Source organism: Molothrus ater, chromosome 28 (assembly GCF_012460135.2).
Source record: "Molothrus ater isolate BHLD 08-10-18 breed brown headed cowbird chromosome 28, BPBGC_Mater_1.1, whole genome shotgun sequence".
In the NCBI taxonomy this organism is placed as follows: Eukaryota; Metazoa; Chordata; class Aves; order Passeriformes; family Icteridae; genus Molothrus; species Molothrus ater.
In genome coordinates, this window is record NC_050505.2 from 2,839,219 (window position 1) to 2,862,186 (window position 22,968).

At 62.3% G+C, this 22,968-nt stretch overlaps 1 protein-coding gene across 1 annotated transcript; it reads left to right on the top strand.

The window, feature by feature from the left end:
- Positions 1 to 1,095: 1,095 nt before the first annotated feature.
- On the top strand, positions 1,096 to 22,871 carry ADGRA2 (adhesion G protein-coupled receptor A2). Its single transcript, XM_036396703.2, has 19 exons — positions 1,096 to 1,316; positions 9,240 to 9,311; positions 12,895 to 12,966; positions 13,072 to 13,143; positions 13,285 to 13,356; positions 14,108 to 14,271; positions 14,339 to 14,552; positions 15,355 to 15,519; positions 16,421 to 16,622; positions 16,702 to 16,851; positions 16,982 to 17,143; positions 17,241 to 17,456; positions 17,811 to 18,012; positions 18,247 to 18,455; positions 18,565 to 18,692; positions 19,071 to 19,194; positions 19,292 to 19,437; positions 19,791 to 19,880; positions 20,118 to 22,871. The coding sequence occupies exons 1-19, from the start codon at positions 1,096 to 1,098 to the stop codon at positions 21,298 to 21,300; spliced, it is 3,864 nt and encodes a 1,287-aa protein (XP_036252596.1). The 3' UTR covers positions 21,301 to 22,871.
- The last annotated feature ends 97 nt before the right edge of the window (positions 22,872 to 22,968 follow it).

Genomic DNA, 22,968 nt, shown 5'->3' on the forward strand with positions numbered 1-22,968 from the left:
GGCCACGCCGGGTCCTATTTATTTGGAGAGAGGAGTAAACTTCTTTTCCCCTCCAGGAACTGTTGGTCCTGGAGAGAAACCGCATTCCCAGCGTCGTCTCGTCGTCCTTCCATGACCCTTTTCCTCTGCTCCCTGGCACGGGGTCCTGCAGACTTCATTGCCACCTTTTGATCCCTTTTGATTCGGCACTGCAGCGAGCCGTGGCCTCGGAGAAGCCGAGCCCCGGGGCGGCCGAGAGGGCTGGAGTCAGGCTGAGGGGACGTGGGAGGGGGGAACGGGAAGAAAAATATTGAACTTAGTGAGAAAAGCAGCGAAGCAAACAGGGAAGCCGAGGGGGACGGGTGTAGCTGCAGAGCTGGGAGGGGACAGGGCAACATGAGCACGGAGTGAACTGTGAGAGCTTGAACCACAGGTACTGGGACACCGCAGAACTCCCAAAAAACTCCCAAAAAGAGGTCCTGGGTGGGGGACACTGAGGGGCCTCAGGCAGGTGACAGCTGGGCTCTCCATCCCATTGTGAGCTTTGCTCTTCACGTCTTTCCTCTTAGGGCCCTTCCTTGTGTGTCAGCCCCTCGCAAACACTCACGGGGACGTTCAGCCCTTTGTCACTTTGCATTCGGGGAACTCATCCCATGCCACATCCCAGGCCTGCTCCAGGGCCTGCCCAGCTGTTCCCTCGACACGGCGCCCTGTGCTTGTCACAGCCCGGATGTCGCAGCGAGGCACCGCAGGGTGGCCGCAGGAACCCCTGGGCTCTGACCCACGCCGGGCTCAGCTCAGCCCCGGGCTGGGAGCACCCGGAGCGCTCCGGGGCTGCCGTGGGACCGGGGCACCGTCGCTCCCGGTCCTGCGGACCCCACGGGGCTCCTGCTCCGTGCGCTTCTCCCCCGGTGCCGTCGGGGGGGCCGAGCCGCTGCCCTCGGCGGGGCCGGGGCGGGCCGGGGCGGGCCGGGGGAGGCGCCAGGGCCGGCGGCGGAGCGCGGAGAGCGAGCGGGGGAGGCGGCGCCGCCGGAGCCGCCCCGGGGAGCGGGGCGGCGGCGGCGGCGGCGGCGGGCGCGGAGCCGGAGCCCGGAGCCGTGGCCCGGGGCCGGGGCCATGCGGCGGGCGGCGGCGTTGGTGCTGCTGGCGGCGGCGCTGAGCGGCCCCGGAGCCGCTGCTCGGAGCTGCCCCGCGCTCAGCCTGGGCTGTAAGTGCGCGGCCGAGCGGGCCAAGGCGGGCGGCGGCCCCGGAGCGCCCCGGAGGAGGGTGGTCTGCAGCGGAGGGGGGCTCCCCGCACCGCCCGAGCCGCGCCTGCTGCCCGAGGGCACCGTCACGCTGTGAGTACCGCGAGCGGCAGCGGCCGGGCATCCCCCCCTGGCCCCGACATCGCCCCCTGGCATCTCCCCCCGGCCCCCGGCATCACCCCCGGGCATCTCCCTCGGGCACCTCCCCGGGCATCACCCCCTGGCATCTCCCTCGGGCGTCTCCCTCGGGCATTCCCCCCTGGCACCACCCCCGGGCATCTCCCTCGGGTATCTCCCCGCTGCCCCGGGCCACCCTGAGCCGGACGGGAGCCCACGCGTGGCTGGCGCTGAGCCCTCTCCGTGCGGGAGCTCCCGCATCGCCCCGTGCTCGGCAGATGCTGCGGGGAGGATTCGGGGACCGGGGAGCCCCGCGGGGTGCGGAGCGCAGTGAAATTCCTTTTTCCTCTCGGTGAGCGACCCTGCAGCCGCGGGAGGGTCGCTCGGTGCTGCGTGGCATGGTTTAAATCGCGATAAAGCGGTGTCGCGGCTCTGGGCTGCTGAGCTGGAAACGCAGGAAACGGGCTCCTTCTCCCTCCGCAGCGTTCTGCGTGCTGGGGAACATGTTTTTGTTTGAAAGTCCCTGGAAACATTTACTGCGAGGCCATCAGGAGCGGTTAATGGCTTTGGGCTTGGTGCAGAGGTTCTAACGCTGCCGCTCCATCCCTAAAGGCTCCTCTCCGTGCCGGGGCTTGGGGTTCGGCTGGAGCTGGCAGCCGTGTGCTGCTCGCTGCAGGGTTTATTTATAACTCCAGAGGAGATGTTTGAATTAAAATCTGGATTGGAGGCTGGGCTGGCAGCTCTGCAGCTGGGGGGAGCGTGGCTTCTCCCCCAGAGCCCGTCAGGGTGGCTGTGCGACCCCACTGTGTTTTGGGGGTTCTCAGTTGATTTTTGGGGGTTTCTCAGCTCCTGGCTGGGGCTGGGGTGGGTGGGACGCTGCAGAGTTGGGTCTGGGGGCTGCCTCGTCCCGTCTGCTCTCACATGCCCAAGCCCATGGGCTGTGTTGCCATTGCTCTGGTTTCTTGGGTGCTGCTCGCTGCTTTGGGGTGATGGTGGCAGTGAAAGTGACCCCAGTGGCACCACTGTCCCCACTGGAGTGTGGCTGTGAAGGCACCAGTGCTACAGATGGTGCCACGAGCAGGGCCTGAGTGCAACAGCCACACTAAAAGCATCAATTGTCCCAGAACAGCAGCACTGATGGGTGTCTTGGGCTTCCCGTGGTGGGGGACACTGGGGGGCCTCAGGCAGGTGACAGCTGGGCTCTCCATTCCACTTGTGAGCTTTGCTCTTCACGTCTTTCCTCTTAGGGCCCTTCCTTGTGTGTCAGCCCCTCACAAACACTCGTGGGGGACGTTCTCAGCCCTTTGTCAGTTTGTGTTTGGGGAACTCATCCCATGCCACATCCCAGGCCTGCTCCAGTGCCTGCCCAGCTGCTCCCAGCAGGGTAGGGGGTTGTGCTGAGCTGTGCTGGCTCCCTTGGAGGGGCTGGGATGACCGTGCAGAAGCATTAGGGCATTACACGATCCCACTAAAACGTGACATGAAACCTACAGGCGTAGGCAGAAACCTACAAATATGCGGTGACCCTGGCTCTGCTCTCGTGCAGTAAACATGATTTATTCCAAACCCTTTCCAGATGGAACAATCAAAACCAGAGGCTCCGACTTTGGGAGCGTCTCCTGGAGCCACTGGGGTGCGGGCAGGGAGTGGAGGGGCCCAGGCATGTGGCAAGGGCTGCACGTGCCTTGGGGACACCCTGCTGGGGACAGCCAAATCTTGAATTCTGTGGATGAGATGGGTGTGAGCAGGGCTCCTACGTGCGCCCCAGGGTGCCAGGTCCTGTCTGTGCAGGTCCCCTTTGTCCCCCAGGGTTCCAGGTCCCCTCTGTCCCCAGGGTTCCAGGTCCCCTTTGTCCCCCAGGGTTCCAGGTCCCCTTTGTCCCCCAGGGTTCCAGGTCCCCTCTGTCCCCAGGGCTCTCAGCAGTGCTGTTGCCCCTGCTGCAGGAAATGTGTTTGGGGCAGTGACACTTCAAAGCAGAGCCGTGTTCCAGCTCTCATCCGGCCCAGCCTGGAGCCAGGAGTGCTCAGCACGGGGGAGGCTCTTCCCCGCAGCCGCCAGGCGGGAGGGACGCAGGCCCTGCCCGGGTCCAGCTGTCCATGCTGCGGACAGACAGACAGACAGACAGACAGAGAGGCTTGGGTGGCTGCAGGAGGTCTGACACCCTGTGGGTCCCTCCTCCCACCTCTCATTTGGCTTTTCCCACACTCTCTCTTTATTTATCTTTAATTATCAGCCTGTGCTGCAGCTGCTGCGCCTTTACCCCCCCAAAGCGCACCCTGGAGGGGCAGGGCAGGGCTGGGGCACCAAGGACAGGGCGTGGGGGATGCCTGTGGGCCCAGGGACCTCAGCATGGCCCCGGTGTCCCAGGGATGGCTGGGGGACAGTGCCTGCTGAGCAGAGCTGTGGCTCCTCTCCCCTCATCCCCTCGCAGGGTGTGCAGGGAGGGCTGTGCCTCTGGGGATGCTCACACGTCCCCTACAGCCCCAGCAGAGGTTTCTCTGTGTGTGCTCCCCAACACCCACCCCATTTTATATCCAGGTTATTCCTTGTGCCCAGCTCCCTGCAGGGAGGGAGGAAGGAAGGAGGGGTGCCAGCCTCGGTGCTTTGTCACCCCGCTCTGTCACCTGGCTGTGTTGGCAGCCCCACATCCTGCTCCAGCGAGGACAGGAGGATTTGGCACCTCTGGGGCCGTCCCTCCAGCGTGGCTGGGAGGTGCAGGGGTGCTGCAGACAGGGATTAAGGAGATTTAATCCCCCCCAGCTGACCCAGTGCTAATCGCCCCATGGAAAAAGCGCCACATCCCTAACGAGGGCTGGGGAGGCTGGGCCAGCCCCGCTGTCACACGGGCGGGAGCCCAAACCTCTTCCAGATGTGGAATCCCAGCACAGGCCTCATTTATGTGCACAGCTTGATTGCACTGAAATTACAGATTGTCTGCAGGGAATAGAGGGCTTTGACTTATGACCAATTTCCAGTTCTACTTGAACTCCCTGCTCCAAGGCTACTCCATCCTGGGCCCTGCAGATGGTTTCTTTCTCAAGCCTTCTTCAGCTTTTTATTTGTTGTTTCTTGGGCTGCAGCTCCATCAGGTTTGGGTTTTGCAGGGGCTGCAGGTCGTGGTGCTGCCCTGAGCATCCCAGCCCAGGCTGGCTCGGGAGGCTCCGGGGCTTCTTTTTCCTGTGCTAACAAAAGCCGAGGCTTGGAACAATAATTGTCACCATCCGAAATAGCCCGGAGTGACGTGAGGCTGGAGGAAACGCCCGGGCACGGCACAGGGAGGGGAAGCACCCAAACAAAGCAGGGAGGGGGGGATCCCCCAGGGCTGGGCTTCTGCAGCCCCAGCGGGTTGGAAGAGGTGGGGTCCCCTCTGGGATGCTGTGGGGATGCAAGGTCCCCTCTGGGGGCTGTGGGCTCTTTGCTGGTATGTGGGTTTCCCCTGCGATGTTGAGGACCCCTCTGAGATACAAGGTTCCTTCTGGGATGTTGTGGGGTCCCCTCTGGGGGCTGTGGGGTCCCCTCTGGGGCCTGTGGGGTCCCCTCTGGGGGCTGTGGGGTTGTCTCTGCGATGCAAGGCTCCTTCCTGTGGGCTCCTTGCTGCAATGTGTGTTCCCCCCGGGATGCTGAGGGCCCCTCTGGGATGCTCTGGGGTCCCCTCTGGGATCCAAGGCTCCTTCCTGGGGGCTGTGGGCTCCTTGCTGGACTGTCTGTTCCCCCCGGGATGTTGAGGGCCCCTCTGGGACGCTGCAGAGTCCCCCTGGGATTCCGTGGGGTCCCTCCGGGTGGCTGCGTGCCCTCCCTGTGCTTCTGCCTCCCCCAGCGCCTTTCTCATTGCCAGAGCCTCCAGCAGCTCCCACCGGCCCCGGGGCCCCTCTTTTCCCTTGCCGAAATCCCCGGAGCAGAGCAGCAGAGCAGCAGAGCCGTGCTCGGGGCGCAGCCCGCGCCGTATCTGCCGCTCCCGGCATCTGCTTTGAATTACCGGGCTCGGAGAGCGGGGCCGGGCCGGGTCCCCGCCCCCAGCGCGGCCCCCCAGCATCGCCGCCGCCCCCCCTGCCCGGCCCGGGGAGCCACCGGCCGTCTCCCCGAGTCCTTTTTTGGTTGGGTCCAGAGGAAGTTTATTGTTTCAGCAGCCCAGTTTCTGGAGCTGTTATTTATCCAAGTGGATTCCAGCACGCTTGAAAAAACAATCTTGGGGTTTTTTTTGTTGGTTTTTTGGTTTTTTTTTTTTTTCATTTTTGGCTCCTCTTTTTGAGATGAAAAAAGAGGAGGAGGAGGAGGAGAAGAAGAAGGGATCTGGATCTCTCTGCCGGCAGCCTCGAGGGCTCCAAGCCCCCACGGGATGCTGCAGGATAGGGGAACATTAGAACCACGTTAAAACTCAGGAAGTCGGGATCCTTTTTGTTTAGAATTGTAGAACCATTTAGGTTGGAAAAGACCTCTAAGAGCATTGAGTCCAGCCATTAATCCAGCACTGCCATGCTCACCATTAAACCATCTCCTCAAGAGTGTCTGTCTTTTGCATTTATTCATGTTGCAGGTGTGTTCCCGCCTGCATCCCCGGGATGCTCCGTGGGGCTCGATGCTCCTCGGGGCTCGATGCTCCTTGGGGCTCCCCCCGCCATCGTTTCCGTTTGACTCCGTGCTCCAGCCCTTAATCCCCGCATTGTCCAGAGGGGCTTTTCCAGCCGCCGCTCAATTAGCCGATTATTGTCCCCGTGGCGGGGCTGGCCCCGGCAGGAGCCCCCTCAGGACGGTCCCCGGGCACCGGGCAGGGCGAAGGAGCCGTTCCCGAAGGAGAAGGGAGGGCTCTGGAGGTGAGAGGGATCTGGGGGTGAGAGGGATCCCCAGCCCTCCCTCCAGGACTGCCCGGGGGCTGCTCCTGCCGAGCTGAGGGGTCCCAGCCCAAGCTGGGGGATGAGCACCAGCCCCAAAGGCCACGGCTCTGTCTCCATGGCCTGCCGGGCCATGGTGGGTGGGGTGGGAGGGCACCGGGTCCCCTCTGGGGGCTCTGGGGTCCCCTCTGGGCATGTGGGGAACCACTGCAAGCCCTGCCTGGATCTCACAGCAGCTCGGGCTCGGTGAGCCTGGCTGGCTTAGAGCCCTGCAGCCCCTTCCCCCCAGCAGATCCCTCCTCCCAGGGCAGCTCTCAGGGCTTGAAATGCAGTGGGGGGCTCTGGGTCTGTCCCCACAGCTGCTGGCCCATGACCCCCTTGGGCTGGCTCAGGGTGGCCTCGTGGGCACAGCGACCCCGTTGTGTTTTGGGGGTTCTCAGTTAATATTTGGGGGTTCTCAGATAATTTTTGGGAGTTCTCAATTAATTTTTGGAGGTTCTCAGTTAATATTTGGGGGTTCTCAGATAATTTTTGGGAGTTCTCAATTAATTTTTGGAGGTTCTCAGTTAATATTTGGAGGTTCTCAATTAATATTTCGGGGTTCTCAATTAATTTTTGGAGGTTCTCAGTTAATATTTGGGGGTTCTCAGGTAATTTTGGGGGGGTTCTCAATTAATTTTTGGAGGTTCACAGTTAATATTTGGAGGTTCTCAGTTAATATTTGGAGGTTCCCAGTTAATTTTTGGAGGTTCTCAGTTAACATTTGGAGGTTCTCAGTTAATAATTGGGGGTTCTCAGGTAATTTTTGGGAATTCTCAATTAATTTTTGGAGGTTCTCAGTTAATATCCTGTAAGGGGACAGTGCCAAGGACCCACACACAGCTCTGCTGCCTGTGGACATGTGGGAATGGAAAGTGCTGTGGAGCCTGATGAGAACTTCCTGGGGAAAAAAAAAATCCCTAAAAAACCCAAACAGAAAACAATTTGGAACATAATCTCCATGAAACTAGAGAAAACAAAACAAACCCGCGTTGGAGGATGTGGGCTGTGACTGGGGAGTGCGACCCAGATGGCTGCTGTGGGACAGGGAAGAAAAGAGCAAAAATTTTACTGGGGAGGGGGGAATTTTGGGCAAACCATCACTGTCAGCACAGCCTTTTTGTGCCAAGGCCTTCTTTCAGTCAAGGATCTCTGTTCCTGGGCAGCACCTGCACCTCAGGGTGCCCTGAGCAGGGCAGGGGTCCCGGACTTTTTCTGGAGGGGCTCCGGGGGTGACTTCGCAGCCCCGGGTCGGGCTGCAGATGGCAGGAGCAGCCGATCCTGCTGGAAATCTTTAAAAGGAGGGACTTGTGGTGTTGTGGCAGAGGTGCAGATGGTCCCGGGGGTCTGAACGAGCCTCCCCGGGCTCGGCTGAGGGCTGCGGGTCCGGGGCTCTGGTTCTGCCCCCACGGCCGCGGCTGCAGCCCCAGGTCGGGCTGCGGGTGCCAGGGGCTGCAAATCCTGCTGGAAATCTTGAAAAGCAGGAGGGGCAGATGGTCCCGGGGGTCTGAGCGAGCCTCCCCGGGGCTCGGCCGAGGGCTGCGGCTCCGGTTCTGCCACCACGGCCGCGGCTGCAGCCCCGTGCCGGGCTCCAGATGCCAGGGGCAGCCGATCCTGCTGGAAATCTCTTTAAAGACGGAGCTGTGGTGTTGTGGCAGAGGTGCAGATGGTCCCGAGGGTCTGAGCGAGCCTCCCCGGGCTCGGTTGAAGGCTGCGGGCCCGGGGCTCCGGTTCTGCCCCCACGCCCGTACCCTCGGTTGTGAAACCTCCTGCCGCTGGAATGAAAACCTCTTGGAGCCCTCGGGGACAGCTCGGCCTTGAGCAAATCCCCCCCAGCGATGCCGTGGCGGGGAATTGGGGCGCGCCACGGGCTGAGGGGGCTGCGCCAGCAGCGATGGGAACACCCCTGGGAGCTGTCCCTGCCCTGGGGCGAGCCCAGCCCCGGCAGAGAGTGCTCCCGGCGGGGAGGAAGGGCCAGGCACGGCCCTGGCCGAGGCGTGTGGAAGCAATTTGGGGCCGCCGGACGTTTCCGGGCCCCGCGGACGCGCCGGTGCCCGGTGGCGGCTCCTCATTAGCGCAGGATGCGGGGGCAGCGCTGCCAGGCCCCGACCCTTCCCTTCCCTTCCCTTCCCTTCCCTTCCCTTCCCTTCCCTTCCCTCCCGCCCGGCCTGCGGGGGCTGCGGGTCCTGGTCGGTGCCGGTCCCGGTCCTGCCCCAGCCGAGCGCGGCGGCTCCGCGGGCAGCGCGTCCGGAGGGCCCGGGCGGAGCACACAGCGCCCATTCAGCCGGGCCCGCCCGTGTGTAAACAGCCCCGGGCCGGCCCTCAATGAGCCCTTTCTGCAGCCGCTCCCCCGGCCAGGCCTCCAGGATGCCCTCCCGGCCCGGCTGCCGCCTGCCCCCGCTCCGGCTCTGGGTCGCTTTGCCGGCGCTGGCGTCGCCGGTGCCCGCACGGGAGTTCCGCTGGTCCCCGAGGGCCGGGTCTGGCTCTGCTAATTGGGCTAATGAGCTTTAATGAGCTTCTGGCTGAATCTCCGCGTGCTGGTGCCCTCCATCCATTGCCGTCAGCCCGCAAGGGGCCCTTTGGTCAGCAAAGCTGTTTGTTTTGGGGTAAAATCTCACTGCTGGGAGGCTCCTGGGGGAGCAGGAGCTGGGGGGCCCCTTGCAGCTGCAGGTCCTTGGGGTGCCCCCTTGGTGCTGGGGTGGGGGTCACTGGGCCCCCCAGTAACTCCTGGCTCCAAGGTGATGCCCCAAGAGGCAGCAGGGGCATCCCTTGGCAGTCAGTCCGGGTGCTCCATGGCGAGAAGAGCACACAGAGCATCCCAGCACGGCTCCTGCATCCCCACGTGGCCACTGCATTCCCTGGTCCCACCTGGCCATGCAGGGGACACCTCTGTGGCCACCACCACAGTGGCACAACCAGGGCTGTGGGTGTCTGTCTGTCTGTCCTCATTCCTGCCAGCTCCTGGGCACTGCTGGGGGGCTGTGGCAGATGAGGTGACGGCGCTGTCCCTCTCCCTCTGCTCTTCCCACAGGCTGCTGAGCAACAACAAGATCACGGTGCTGGAGAACGGCTCCTTCTTTGGGCTGCGGGCTCTGGAGAAGCTGTGAGTGGGGCTGGGGCAGGAGGGTGGGGGGCACTGGGGTGCAGCTGGGCTTCCAGGGTGGGTGGGAGCACCATCACTCGTGTTCTGCCCCCGATGTGCTGCAGCAGGAGCAGCCCCACAGTGCAGAATTTGCCCCTGGCACCCCCGGGCATCGCGGGGTATGAAAAGAGACATTGTCCCCCTGAACAAAGTGAACTTTCTTATCTCTGCATGAAAGGCATCTCTATGGAGGGAGCTGTGAGAAGGGGAGATTTATGGCCCCCATATGGGTTTGATCTGTAGGTATGCAGGCGCGGGGACCGGCACTGAGGGCGTTTTGTTCCCCGCCGTGGCACTGAGAGGGTCTCACACATTCCTGCGCTCTGTGGGCTCCCCTGGAAACCCCCACGGGGCTGAGTGAAGAGCACCCACCTTGGGGACACCATCCCACAGAGCAGAGCCCTCCCCAGCAGGGCTCAGGGTGTGGGGTCACTGCACCCTCGTGGGACACGGGAAGGAGCAGCTTGGGGGGAACACCTGGGGAGGAGCAGGGCTCTGCACCCCCCTAAAGGTCTCCATGTCCTGGAGGGTCTCAGCTGCCCCAGGGAGGAGCAGGGCTCTGCACCCCCTGAAAGCCCAGGGTCCCCCTAAAGCTCTCCATGGAGATCCTGGAGGGTCTCAGCTGCCCCAGGGAGGAGCAGGGCTCTGCACCCCCCTAAAGCTCTCCATGTCCTGGGAGAGCAGCTGCCCCAGGTCACCCCCTGCCCACACAGGGTCAGAGGGGGCCCGGGGCAGGCGGGCAGCGCTCCCCCAGCCCCGCCGCGCCTGATTGCCCTCGACAGGAGCCATAATTGCTCTCATGGGGTCGCTTCGGGGCCGTGCCCCATGGAGAGCCCGTGCTGGGGGCTACGGGGCCCCTCTCCCCCCATCCTGGGGCTGGCAAGGCCCATGCCCACCCTGGCACCCACCGTGGGGGCTTTGGGGTCCCAGCAGAGCGGGGAGAACCCCATTCCCTGGATGTCAGGGTGCCCCCACCGACCGCCTCCCCCCGGCTTGGCATCTGCGGTGATTTGTAGCCGCCTAATGAGATTAATGAGTCTGAGCGGGGACGGTATGCGGCGGCTCATTAGCAGAGCCCCGCTTGGGAACGGCCCTGGGGGGATGCGAGGGGGCTCGGTGGGTGACAGCAGGGACAAGGATGGGCTCTGTCCGTCCGTCCGTCTGTCTGTGTGTCTGTGCTGGGCTGCACTGGGCGCACAGGGAGTTGTGGGCTCACCCCAGGCAGTGAATGGGGATGGTTCAGGGCTTTGGGGCCGGGGTCCCTGTGCCCTCGTGGTGATTGGGGTGCCCTTGCACGTGTGGTGTTGGGGTGTCCCCTTGCAAACGTGGCACTGCTGAGGCACTGCTGAGGGAGAGGAGGAGGGGGCTCGGGACCGCAGGAAATGCAAAGGCAAAGGCGCAGAGCAGGGAAAAGAGGAGCCTTATCGGAAATCAGCAGCAGCAGCAGCAGCCCCGGCCCGCGGGAGGAAGTGCCGGAGTGAGGAAGGCTGAGCGCCAGCCTGGCTGCAAAGCCTGGGGCCCAGCACGGACCCCGGCGGGTCCCATCCCCGGCTGGGGCTCCTGCAGCACGCAGACCCCCCAGACCTGAGCCAGGGGCCGCAGGTTTGGCACTGGAGATGTGTTTGGGGTGGCAGGGTGTGCTGGGGGGGGCTCTGGGGGTGGGAATCCCTAGAAAACCCAGCAGTACGAGAGTTTGCGGGACGGGGGTTTGCGAGATGGGGAATTGCAGGACGGGGGTTTGCAGGACGGGGGTTTGTGGGATGGGGGTTTGTGGGATGGGGGTTTGCAGGATGGGGATTTGCAGGACGGGGGTTTGTGGGATGGGGGTTTGCGGGACCGGGGTTTGCAGGACGGGGGTTTGCAGGACCGGGGTTTGCGGGATGGGGAATTGCAGGACGGGGGTTTGCGGGATGGGGGTTTGTGGGATGGGGGTTTGCAGGACGGGGGTTTGCAGGACGGGGGTTTGCAGGACGGGGGTTTGCAGGACCGGGGTTTGCAGGACCGGGGTTTGCAGGACGGGGGTTTGTGGCAGGGGGACTGACTCCTGTTGGTGCAGGTGGCCGTGCAGGTGAGCGGAGCTGTTCCTTCAGCACCAGCGCTCACCTGTGCGCACCTGTCTGCCCAGGACGGCTGTCTGTCCGTCCGGGAGCGGCGGCCGTGCTGGGCAGGGCTCTTACATCAGCCGAGAGGGCCGGGGTGACCCGGCTGCGTCTCCTCTGGCCTAGGGGCCCCTCTGGTGTCTCCGCCTCCCCCCTCGCAGCCCGGCTCTGCTGGAGGGGTCTCACCCCTCCCCATCCCGCCGTGGGGCTGTGGCTCACGGGGCGTCCCCAGGGCTGCAGGCAGAGCAGCAGAGACCCAGCGAGGAGCTCGGCGGAGGCTGCTGTAAATAAACACGGGTCCACATGGATCCCATTTCCTCTCCCGGACAGCGCCGGCGCTCAGCAGAAGCTGCCGCGGGTCCCAGGGGGTGCCCAGAGCTGCCGATGCCACCAGTGCTGCCCACTGTGCCAGGCGAGCCCCTGATTAGATGTGCGCCTGTAATCAGGCTAATTGCTCCAACGAGCTGTCGGGGCTGTGCTCTTATCGCGCACACGGGAATGAACCGGCGGGACGCGGCTGCTCCGGGAGCAATGCGGGGCCGGTGCAGGGACACCCGATGCTCTGCCGGGCACCCAGGGGCTGGCATCACCCCCGGAGCAGCGCATGGCCCTGCCCTGCTTCCCTCGGAGAGATAATGAGAGAGAAATGGGATGGAAAACTGCTCAGAGACCCTCGCAGGGGGCGGGCAGCACCTGGGGGGCCATGGAGTGTAGGAGCATCAGGGGGTGGGATGGTGGGGATGGATGGAGAGCAGAGATCTCTGCAGCCAGGTGGGGAATTTGGGGTTTATTGCAAAGGGCCAAGGGCAGGGCCCTGCTGGGAGCTGCCAGGCACAGCTCAGAGCAGGCCTGAGAGAAGAGAGGGGGAGAGAGGGTGAGAGAGTAAGGGAGTAAAATAGCTAAGAGAGTAAAAAGGGTAAGAGAGTGAGGTTCCCATTCCAATACCATAAATCTTCTTCTGTGTTGAATATTCTCATTCTCACTAACCAATCCAGTACAAGATACAAATCCTACAGCATTTCCATACAGCCTATAAGAATCATTACATCACCATACTGTGTTACATTTTAAACCCTGAAAACTCCTCTTTGGGCCCCTTCTGCCAAGCTGGCAGGGTCTGCTCTGACCCTTGGGCCTGTCTGCAAGCAGAGGGTGTTGTTCCATCAAAAGGGGATCACCTTCAGCCAGCCACACCATTGTTTTCCAGTTGTTCAGTAACTGAGGGATCTCAAAGCTTGCTTTCATTTCAATCCCACTTATAGTTTCCATATTCTCAAAATCTTTTGCCAGACAATCATATTTATAAGGCTTTCCTGTTCCATCTTCCCCAACAATGGAGGGGATGGGGGTAGGGGTGGCATGGGTGTGCCTGTGCCCTCGGAGCTGTGTCTCCTGGAGATGGGGCTCCCCAGAACACCCCCAGAGCTGTGCCTGTCTCCCCCCAGGGACCTGAAGAACAACCTGATCAGCACGGTGCAGCCGGGCGCCTTCCTCGGCCTCCCCGAGCTGAAGCGGCTGTAAGTGCCAGTGCAGCCCCTCAGACCTCCGGGGCTGGCCCTGGGGACAACAACGGGGACAGTGGGGCATCCCCAGCCCTGATGGCCCCTCCACTCTCCTCGCAGGGACCTCTCCAACAACCGCATCGGGTGCCTGAGTGCCAGCGTCTTCCAGGGCCTCCACAACCTCCTCCGACTGTAAGTGGCTCCCTGGGGACATCCTGGCCAGCCCTGTCCCATCTCCTGAGAGCCAGGGGGTCTGTGGGCACACTCACAGGTGTCCCCTCTCCCAGCAGCCCCCTGGCCGCCTCCATGCCATCTTTCTCTCCTGTCCCACAGGAACATGTCTGGAAACATCTTCTCCAGCCTCCCGCCCGGTGTTTTTGACGAGCTCCCCTCCCTGAAAGTCGTGTGAGTTGGTGCCCTGGGATTCCAGCACATCCCATGGAAGGGAGGGTCCCTGCTAAGGGTCTCAGGGCCCGTGGTTACCCTAGCCCTGCAGTGACACCATCCCCTTGCTTTGCCAGCCCTGCAGTGCCACCATCCCTTGAAGGCACTGTACCACCCTGCCAAGGGTCTCAGGGCTGGCGGTTGCACCATCCCCTTGCTTTGCCACCCTGCCGAGGGTCTCAGGGCTGGTGTTACCCCAGCCCTGCAGTGCCACCATCCGCTTGCTTTGCCACCCTGCCAAGGGTCTCAGGCCCTGCAGTGCCACCATCTCCTTGCTTTGCCACCATCCCCTTGCTTTGCTAGCCCTGCAGTGCCACCATCCCCTTGCTTTGCCACCCTGCCGAGGGTCTCAGGGCTGGTGTTACCCCAGCCCTGCAGTGCCACCATCTCCTTGCTTTGCCACCATCCCCTTGCTTTGCTAGCCCTGCAGTGCCACCATCCCCTTGCTTTGCCACCCTGCTGCCAAGGGTCTCAGGCCCTGCAGTGACACCATCCCTTGCAGGGACTTTGCCACCCTGCTGAAGGTCTCAGGGCTGGTGGTTACCCCAGCCCTGCAGTGCCACCATCCCCTTGCTTTGCCAGCCCTGCAGTGCCACCATCCCCTTGCTTTGCCGGCCCTGCAGTGCCACCATCCCCTTGCTTTGCCACCATCCCCTTGCTTTGCCACCCTGCCGAGGGTCTCAGGCCTTGCAGTGACACCATCCCCTTGCAGGGACTTTGCCACCGAGTACCTGACGTGCGACTGCAACCTGCGCTGGGTGCTGCGCTGGGCCCGGGAGCGGCCGGCGCAGCTCTCGGAGCGCACGGCGTGCGCCTTCCCCCGGCAGCTGCGCGGCGTGGCGCTGCGAGGGGCTCGGGACGGGCAGCTCCGCTGCGGTGAGCCGGGGCCGGGGCGGGGGCGGCGGCGGCGGCGGCGGCGCGGGCTCACCTGTGTCCCCCGCAGCGGGAGCCCCGGAGCTGCACACCCACCAGCTGATCCCGTCGCTGCGCCAGGTGGTGTTCCAGGGCGACCGGCTGCCCTTCCAGTGCACGGCCACGTACCTGGATAACAGCACGCAGATCCGCTGGTTCCACAACCGCCAGCCCGTGCGGGAGGATGAGCAGACGGGAGTCATCGTGGAGGAAAGTCTCATCCATGACTGCACCTTCATCACCAGGTCAGGGGTGGGGCTGGGGTGGGAGCGGGGAGGGAATTGGGATTGAGATAGGGATGGTATGGGAATGGAGATGACCACTTGCAGCCACAGGGGTCACAGGAGTGTGGGTACCTGTGGGAATCCACAAAATCAGAGGGTTTTGGGAAAGCTGCAAAAGGCAGGCCCCAGAGGCAGCAGAACTGTGATTAGAGCTGAGCAGCAGCCATGAGATTGGGCAGCAGAAAAATTATTTAAACTGTAGAAAAGCAAGGACAAATAGAACAATGGTCTGTGTATTAACGCTTGTCTGGAATAACTCCCTAAACTACAGAAAAGTTTATCTAGAGAGATATTAGGAAGGTTGAAGCTTAATAATAGAGCTCTGTGTGTTGTGTTTGAAGGCTCACAAGCAGGTATTGTATTTGAAATAAGCAAGCATTGTTTAACCAAAGGTACCTGTGCTTACAGTGGTTGGATAGAACTACTGTCAATGTGCTTTTGCTTTGTGGGATTGGTCAAAACACTTATAAAGTGAGTTGTAACATTGAGTTCTTGGTCTGCTGCCTGGGATGTGAGCTGGTGGCATCTTCCCATTGTCATAACCATGGAATGAGGCTGATGCTGGAAAATCAAACAGCTCAAGGCACGTTCCCAGCAGTCCTGTCCCATTTGTGATTTGTGCACAGCCCCTGGCCGGCGTCAGGTGCCGAGTGCTGGGGGGGGGGGGCTGCAGAGTGTGGGCACCTTTGGTGCTTCATGGCCTGTGTCCCCCTGTCCCCAAGCTTGGGGGATCACCGTGCCAGCCCCTCTCCTGTGCCCACAGCGAGCTCATCCTCTCCAACATCCACGTCTCCGCCAACGGCGAGTGGGAATGCGCCGTCTCCACCTCGCAGGGCAACGTCAGCAAGAAGGTGGAGATCGTGGTGCTGGAGACCTCTGCATCCTACTGCCCTGCCGAGCGGGTCACCAACAACCGCGGGGACTTCAGGTGGGGACCTGGGCGGCGCAGGTGCCGCGGCAGGGAGGGGACACACGCGGCCGGTGCCACACGGAGAGCGAGCGGTGCGTGCAGGGCCCCCGCTGGCCGCAGGTGACCGCGCGTCTGGTAGCAATTACCGGCACCGGCTTTTGAAGGGCTTCCCGTGCTGGCGGCGCAGCCTGGCTCCAGCAGCAGAGGTGTTGGAATTTCTCTGGCATGAGACGAAAGGCTCCGGGCGCCCGCCGTAACCCCGGCGGGGCCCTTACGGAATATAAATTACTGGCACACTCAATGTGGCTTAAATTAGCGGTGCCCCCCACTGCCCGCTGCTTCCCCCTGCGCTGCCGGAGCCGAGCGGGATTCGGGGCTGGGGAGGGTGGGGGATTTTGGGGGAACACCACGCCAGCATCCTCAGAGCCCAGGGGTGCTGAGGGGGCTGCGGTGTTGCGGTGTGATGTCATAGCCTGTTTCAGTCGTCCTGGTTCTTCGCCCAGGTGTGCCAATAACCTCTCCCTTCCCCTCCCTTGCACAAAACCCCGTGGTTGCTGTGTCTTTTAACCCGAGGGAGAGGGAGAGGGAAGGGGTAGGGATCCCACCAACCAGGTAAGGTGGGGGGAAGTGTCAGGGGACAAATGACACATGGATGGTCCAATGTCCCCAGGGCTGAGGGGCATCTTTTGAACTCTGCCAATCACACACTGCCCCTTCTGGAATGCCAAGATTGACGGACAGCATTCAGCAGGGGCAAGGGAGGGGAAGGGAGAGGGCATTGGCACACCTGGGGAAAGAAGCAGGATGACTGAAACAGGCTATCACATCACACCACAACACTGCGGTGCACAGGGGCAGCACGGGGGGAGCAGGCTCGGGGCGGGGCTGCCCTGGGCTCACTGTGTGGTGGCCCCTGCAGGTGGCCCCGCACCCTGGCAGGGATCACGGCCTTCCAGCCCTGCCTGCAGCACCCATTCGCTGCGGGGCCGGCGGGCGCGGGCTCGGTGGGTGAGAAGCAGGCGTGGCGGCGCTGCGACCGCACCGGGCGCTGGGAGGACGGCGACTACTCCCACTGCCTCTACACCAACGACATCACCCGCGTGCTCTACACCTTCGTGCTGGTGAGTGGGGGGCCTGGGGGGCTCGGCTGGGCTGGAGGGAGCCCAGCCAGTGACTCACCGTGGCCGTGCCACCCTGCAGATGCCCATCAATGCCTCCAACGCCCTGACCCTGGCTCACCAGCTCCGCGTCTACACGGCCGAGGCAGCCAACTTCTCAGACATGGTCGATGTCCTCTACGTGGCCCAGATGATAGAGAAGTTTATTGGCTACGTGGACCAGATCAAGCAGGTAACGAGCACTGCGGGTGTCCCCTGCCTGCCCCGGTGCAGCCTGGTGTTTTTGGGGCAGAAAAGCATGAATTGGGGTGTTTCCTCGGGGGACGGCGGTAGCTCTTTGCAGAGCTGCTTGCTGTCCCCAGCTGACAGACGTGATCGTGGAGATGGCCAGCAACATCATGCTGGTGGACGACCACATCCTGTGGATGTCCCAGAAGGAGGAGAAGGCCTGCACCAGCATCGTGCGCTCCCTGGAGAGGATCGCGGCCCACACGCTGAGCAGCAACTCCCAGCACATGGCAGTGGTGAGGGGGAGCACGGGCTGGGGCTGGATTCGGGGAGGAGGGCTGGCTGGGGTCTCTGGCCATGCCAGGGCTGATGATCCCTCCGTGGTGCTGGCAGAACTCTCGCAACATCGCCTTCGAGGCGTACGTGGTGAAGCCCGAGAGCTACGTGGGGCTGAGCTGCGTGGCCTTCCAGCGGTGGGATGGGACCCCGAGCCCCCCAGGACGGCCCCCCCAGGCTGAGCGGGGGGCAGAGCCCAGCCCTGACCAGCAGCTCAGGCTGCGCTGCACCACGGGGCGCCCCAACATCTCCTTGAGCAGCTTCCACATCAAGGTACGGGAACAAAACTTTCGACAATTTTTTTTTTTTTTGTCAAATAATTAAACCATGTATCCCTACATAATCCAAATCACTTGTCATCAATACACTTTCAATTAGCCTTCCTCTATATTTCCTAGTATCAAAAACAATAATCAACCGTCATCATCACTCCATAACTCAGCTCCCTGAGGAGCTTCCACATCAAGGAACGGGCTCGGGGGGCTGGAGTCGGGGGATTGGGGTCGGGGGCTGGGATCTGGGGCTGGGCTGGGAGTCTGGGCTTGGGGGACTGGGGTCGGGCTGGGGTTGAGGGGCTGGGCTCGGGGGCTGGGGTCGGGCCCCGCTCACCAGTGCCTGCCCCCGCAGAACAGCATCGCCCTGGCCTCCATCCAGCTGCCGCCCAGCCTGTTCGCCAGCCCTGCCCCAGCCACGCCCGGGGCTGACTGCAAGCTCCAGCTGCTGGTGTTCCGTAACGGGAAACTCTTCTGCAGCACCGGCAACTCCTCCCGCCTGGCCGACGATGGCAAACGCCGCAGCGTGGCCACCCCGGTCATCTACGCCGGGACCTGTAAGGGCAGCATGGTGGGGGGCTTGGGGTGCGCCCTGGGGCGTTGTGCTGGTGCTTGGGGTGCCCCGTGGGGCTCCCTGGGGCGTTGTGCTGGTGCTCCCGCAGTGCAGAGCCATCCCCGGGGTCCTCATGGGGAGGTGGCAATGTGTGGGATGTCCCCTGTGCTCAGGCCCTCTGGGGGTGCAGGTAGAGGGGTGTCACTTGTGCTGCTGAGCTGGTTTTCTGTGGCTGCAGATGGCTGTGGAGTGGGGAACCTGTCGGAGCCGGTGGCTGTGTCCCTGCGACACCCCGGGGAGGGTACGGACCCCGTGGCTGCCTACTGGAACTTCGAAGTGCTGGGGGGCATGGGGGGCTGGAGTGCTGAGGGGTGCCAGCTGGGTGCCCGTGAGCCCAACGTCACCTCCCTGCACTGCCGGCACCTCAGCAACGTGGCCGTGCTCATGGTAGGTGTGGGGAGAGCAGCAGGGATGCGAGCAGGAGGGTGGTGGTGGAAGGGGTCAGGGGCACAGGGCTGCTGCTGTGGGGTCTGACGGGCTGTGCTGTGCTGTGCAGGAGCTCAGTGGGTTCCCCAGCGAGGCACAAGGAGCTGTGGAGGTGCTGCACCCGGCCATGTACACCTGCACGGCCGTGCTGCTGCTCTGCCTCTTCACCACCATCATCACCTACATCGTCCACCACGGGTGAGGGAGTGGCCGGTGCCTGTGCTGCTGCTCTGGGGGCCGGGCTGGGCTGGGCTGGGCGTGTCTGTGGGCAGTGGGAGCAGCTCCCCAGGTGCCCCAGCTCCCCAGCTGGGACACCCCAAGCCAGGAGAAGGTATATGGGCATGGCCATGCAGTGGCATGGCCCTTGAGGACAGGGGTTCTCAGGACAGTGAGGGAGCACATTCTCAGGGAATGTGCTGCCCAGCGAGTGGCCCTGGGTGCTGCTCCTTTGCCTGTGTGCAGAAATGTACCTGTCCATCCTCCAGGCTGTTGGTGCCTCCCCCAGGTGCAGCATTTGTGGCTCTCTCGGGGCCGGGCAGGAGCTCACAGGTGCCCTCTGTGCTCTTGCTCTTGCAGCACCATCCTCATCCCGCGGAAGGGCTGGCACATGCTGCTTAACCTGTGCTTCCACATCGCCATGACGGCCGCCGTCTTCGCGGGAGGCATCACCCTCACCGGCTACCGAGCCGTGTGCCAGGCCGTGGGTACCGGGCAGTGCCCAGCCCCGCGGGGTCCCGCGGGACACCGGGCACCGGGGGCTGCGGCATCCCCGCCCCAACCGCCGCCTCCTCCCGCAGGTCGGCATCATCTTGCACTACTCGTCCCTCTCCACGCTGCTCTGGATGGCGGTGAAAGCCCGAGTGCTCTACAAGGAGCTGACCTGGAAGGCGCCGCAGCAGCCGGACAGGGACGCGTCCCAGGCAGCCCCCAGACCCATGCTGCGGTACAGACCCCCCTAACCCCCTGCCCCGGCACCTCCAGCAACCGTCTCACCCCCATCCTATTCCCTCTGATATCCAACAACCTCAAAAATACCCCCAGCACAATCATAAACACAGTCAAAACTTCCTTCTTAATCAGCCTAATCCCAATAACAATTTATATCCACTCCGGAACAGAAGGCCTCACCTCCTTCTGGGAACGAAAGTTCCTCATAAACTTCAAAATATGTTCATCAATAACTTCAAAATCCCCATCAGGCCCTCAGAGGCTCAAGGGGCTGGGGTGGGACTTGCTCCCCTGGACCAGCCCATGCCGTGCTCTCCAGGTGTGCGCTGACATTTCCCCTCCCCGCAGGTTCTACCTGATCGCCGGCGGGATTCCCCTCATCATCTGTGGGATCACAGCAGCTGTCAACATCCAAAACTACCACGACAACAACCCCTAGTAAGTGTGTCCCTGCTCGACCCTTCCTCCCTCCCTCCCACGCCTTCCTCTGCTGCGGCAGGGAACTGGTGGCACTGGGAATCTGGAGAAGTTTGGGAAAAGATCAGTGAGTTTTTTCCTGAGAGTTACTGGGAAAAAATCGTCCAGGCAGCTGGCAGAGCTCCACAGAGCCCTGCCATGAGGGCAGGGGTGCCGAGCAGCTCCAGGCCCCTCAGAGCTCCTCTCCTTCTCACACAGCTGCTGGCTGGTGTGGCGGCCCAGCCTGGGCGCTTTCTACGTCCCCGTGGCTTTCATCCTGCTCGTCACCTGGATTTATTTCCTCTGTGCCGGGCTCAGCCTCCAGTGCCGCCCCTCGCACCAGAAAGACATCCCGGAGCCGCTGGAGCCCCCGCCGCGACTGGGGGCCACCGGTGACCTCCTGACAGACTCTGGCTCCATCTCGGTGACGCTGAACTCGGGGCCACCCTGCCCCGAGGGGGACGGTGTTTACTCTCTGCGGGTGCAGTTCTGGGCTCTGGTGGCCACCCACGCCCTGTACGTGGCCCTGTGGACGTTCGGCGCCATGGCCGTGTCGCAGCGCTGGTACCTGAGCATCGTCTTCAGCTGCCTCTACGGCGTCACCGCCGTGGCGCTGGGGCTCTTCATCTTCATCCATCACTGCCTGCGGCGCCGGGACGTGCTCAGCTCCTGGTTCTCCTGCTGCCCGTCCTACCGGAACGCGCTGCCCATGCAGGCCTACGTGCACCCCGGGCTGGGGCCGGAGGACGGCTCGCAGGTCTTCATCGGCTGCGAGCCAGAGGCCGCTCGCTCCGGAGCCTCCTCCTCCTCCTCACCCAGCAGCGCCGGCTCTGCCGGGGGCCGCTGCAAGCTCACCAACCTGCAGGTAGCCCAGAGCCAGGCGGAATCGCGGCCGCCGCCCTGCCCGGAGCCCGACGCTGCTGATGGGAAGCCCGTCAGGCACAGCAGCAACCTGCACGGCCGCAGGAGCCACCGCGGCAGAACTAAGCCGTGCCGGGACGGGAAGCATCACCGCTTGAAAATGCTGCGGGGCCCCTCGGAGCATCCGTCCAGCGAGAGCGGCAGCCTCCACAACAGCCACTCCGAGAGCTACCCCAGCGGCAGGACCAGCCCGGCCAGGATGGGGATGCCGCAGGACGGGGACGCGCTCCCCAGCCCCTCGGAGGGCAGCGATGGAGGGAGGAGGATGCCCGACATCACCGAGGCTCGCCGGAGGAGCGGCAGCCGGGACAACCTGCGGCCAGGCGGTGGCGAGAGGGAGGCGAAGCGGCGCTCCTACCCCCTCAACGTGGGCAGCCACAACGGCGGCCTCAAGGGCAGCAAGTACGACATCAACCTGGCCAGCGCCGACAGCGTGGCCGGCATGAAGACCGGCCTCTGGAAGAGCGAAACCACCGTGTGAAGGTGGGGAAGGACCGACGGCCGCCGTGCTTTCCCGTTTTCCTCGTGCACTAGAGCAGGGATGGGCGGCACAGCCGGGGGGCACAGCACGATCCCGGGCCCACCCATCTCCCCGAGGAGGCTCCGAGCTTTTCCAGCAGCGGTGCCGGAATTGCAGCCGTGCTTTAATGACTCCTGCATGTCACTTGAGATTGATCCTAAATGCTATTTTATATTCTACAGAGGAAATGTCTATTTTTCAAAGCTATATTATTGAATGTATATATGTATAGACAGAGCCGTAGGTGACGCCAGGGCCTCGCTCCCGGCCCCGGGTGCCACGACTGCAATATTCCCGCCGAGGGACCACTCCAAGTGCCCTTCACGTGCAGGCAGCACAGCCCCAGGATGAGCACACTGCTTCTGGAGAGCAGCTGCTGCCTCTGGAACGTTCCTGCTGTGCCAGCCCTGGGGGCTGCGCCGTGCCAAAGCCATATTGCAAAGCCAAGCACAAGGTAAGAGGAGCCTCAGCTCCAAGGTGAGGTGATTGTCTGCACTGCTTTAATGCCAGACACTAAAATAAGGGCCTGAAAAGGCTCCAGACACTAAAACCACAGCCAGAAAATGCTCCCAGGCCCTCAGAGGCTCAAGCCATGCAGTGGGGAGGGGGTGGCAGACCTGTGCTGCTGCCAGGACTGACTCTCTGTGCCAAAGCACCAAAGAACCAAGATGTGGGAGAGGCCCAGAGCAGCTCTGTGTCCTTAATCCAGGCTTCAAGCTCAGAAAAAAACTAGGTTTGCTCTTAGGAAGGCAGAGACCATTCTGGGGAGCAGGGACCGTTCCTGGGAATGCAAGAGAACGATGCCAAGGAATTGGGGATCTTCCTCTGATGGTCAAAGGGCTGGAACCTGGATAAGCACTTATTGTTACCATTGGAAAACAAATTTCCCCTTTTTTCCCAGCACACAGGTAAAACAGCCAGGCTGCAGAGAGGCTGCAGCAAAGCAGAGGAGGAAGGTGGTAGCCTGGTGCCTCCCCTGCCCTTTCCAGCCTCCCCTGCCTCAGTTTCCCCCGCCTGCAAATGAGTTTAATGACGTAGCTACCTCCGAGGGGTTGTGGGGCTGGCAGGGCCACGAGCCAGGGGAGGAAAAAAGCACTAAGTGGGGCTTGGTGTCACCTGGGAACCACTCACCCCACGGGGCTGGGGCACCCCTGGGCTTAACCTGCCACTCCCTGCCTGCCTCGGCTCCTCTGCCCAGTTAAATGTTTAAATATTTCATTGTCCCTGGTATTTAACACACTTTAAACCCTTCCTGCAGCTCCTGCAGCCTCCCCAGCCTGGCTGATGCCCCGTGGTTCTACTGCTTGCTGCATTGTGACAGTATTAGAGAAAAAGCTTTGTACTCTTAATTACACTTTGTGTGTTTACAAGCGAATGACATATCAACAGAGCTTCCTGCAATATCCGGGGGGAGGGGAGGGAAATATGCCAAAGAAATGTCTTTAAAGGGGTCTTTTTGCATTTTTATATGAATAGAATGTTTCTAGCAGATATGTTTTGTTTAATATATTAAAGATATGCCAATCTGCCAAGATCTACTGTGATTTCTCTCAGACTTTGTGTTCAAATGCAGTGTTTTGACCCACACAAAGTCATTCTGCTGAAGAATGAGAAGCCCAAGGTGAGGCT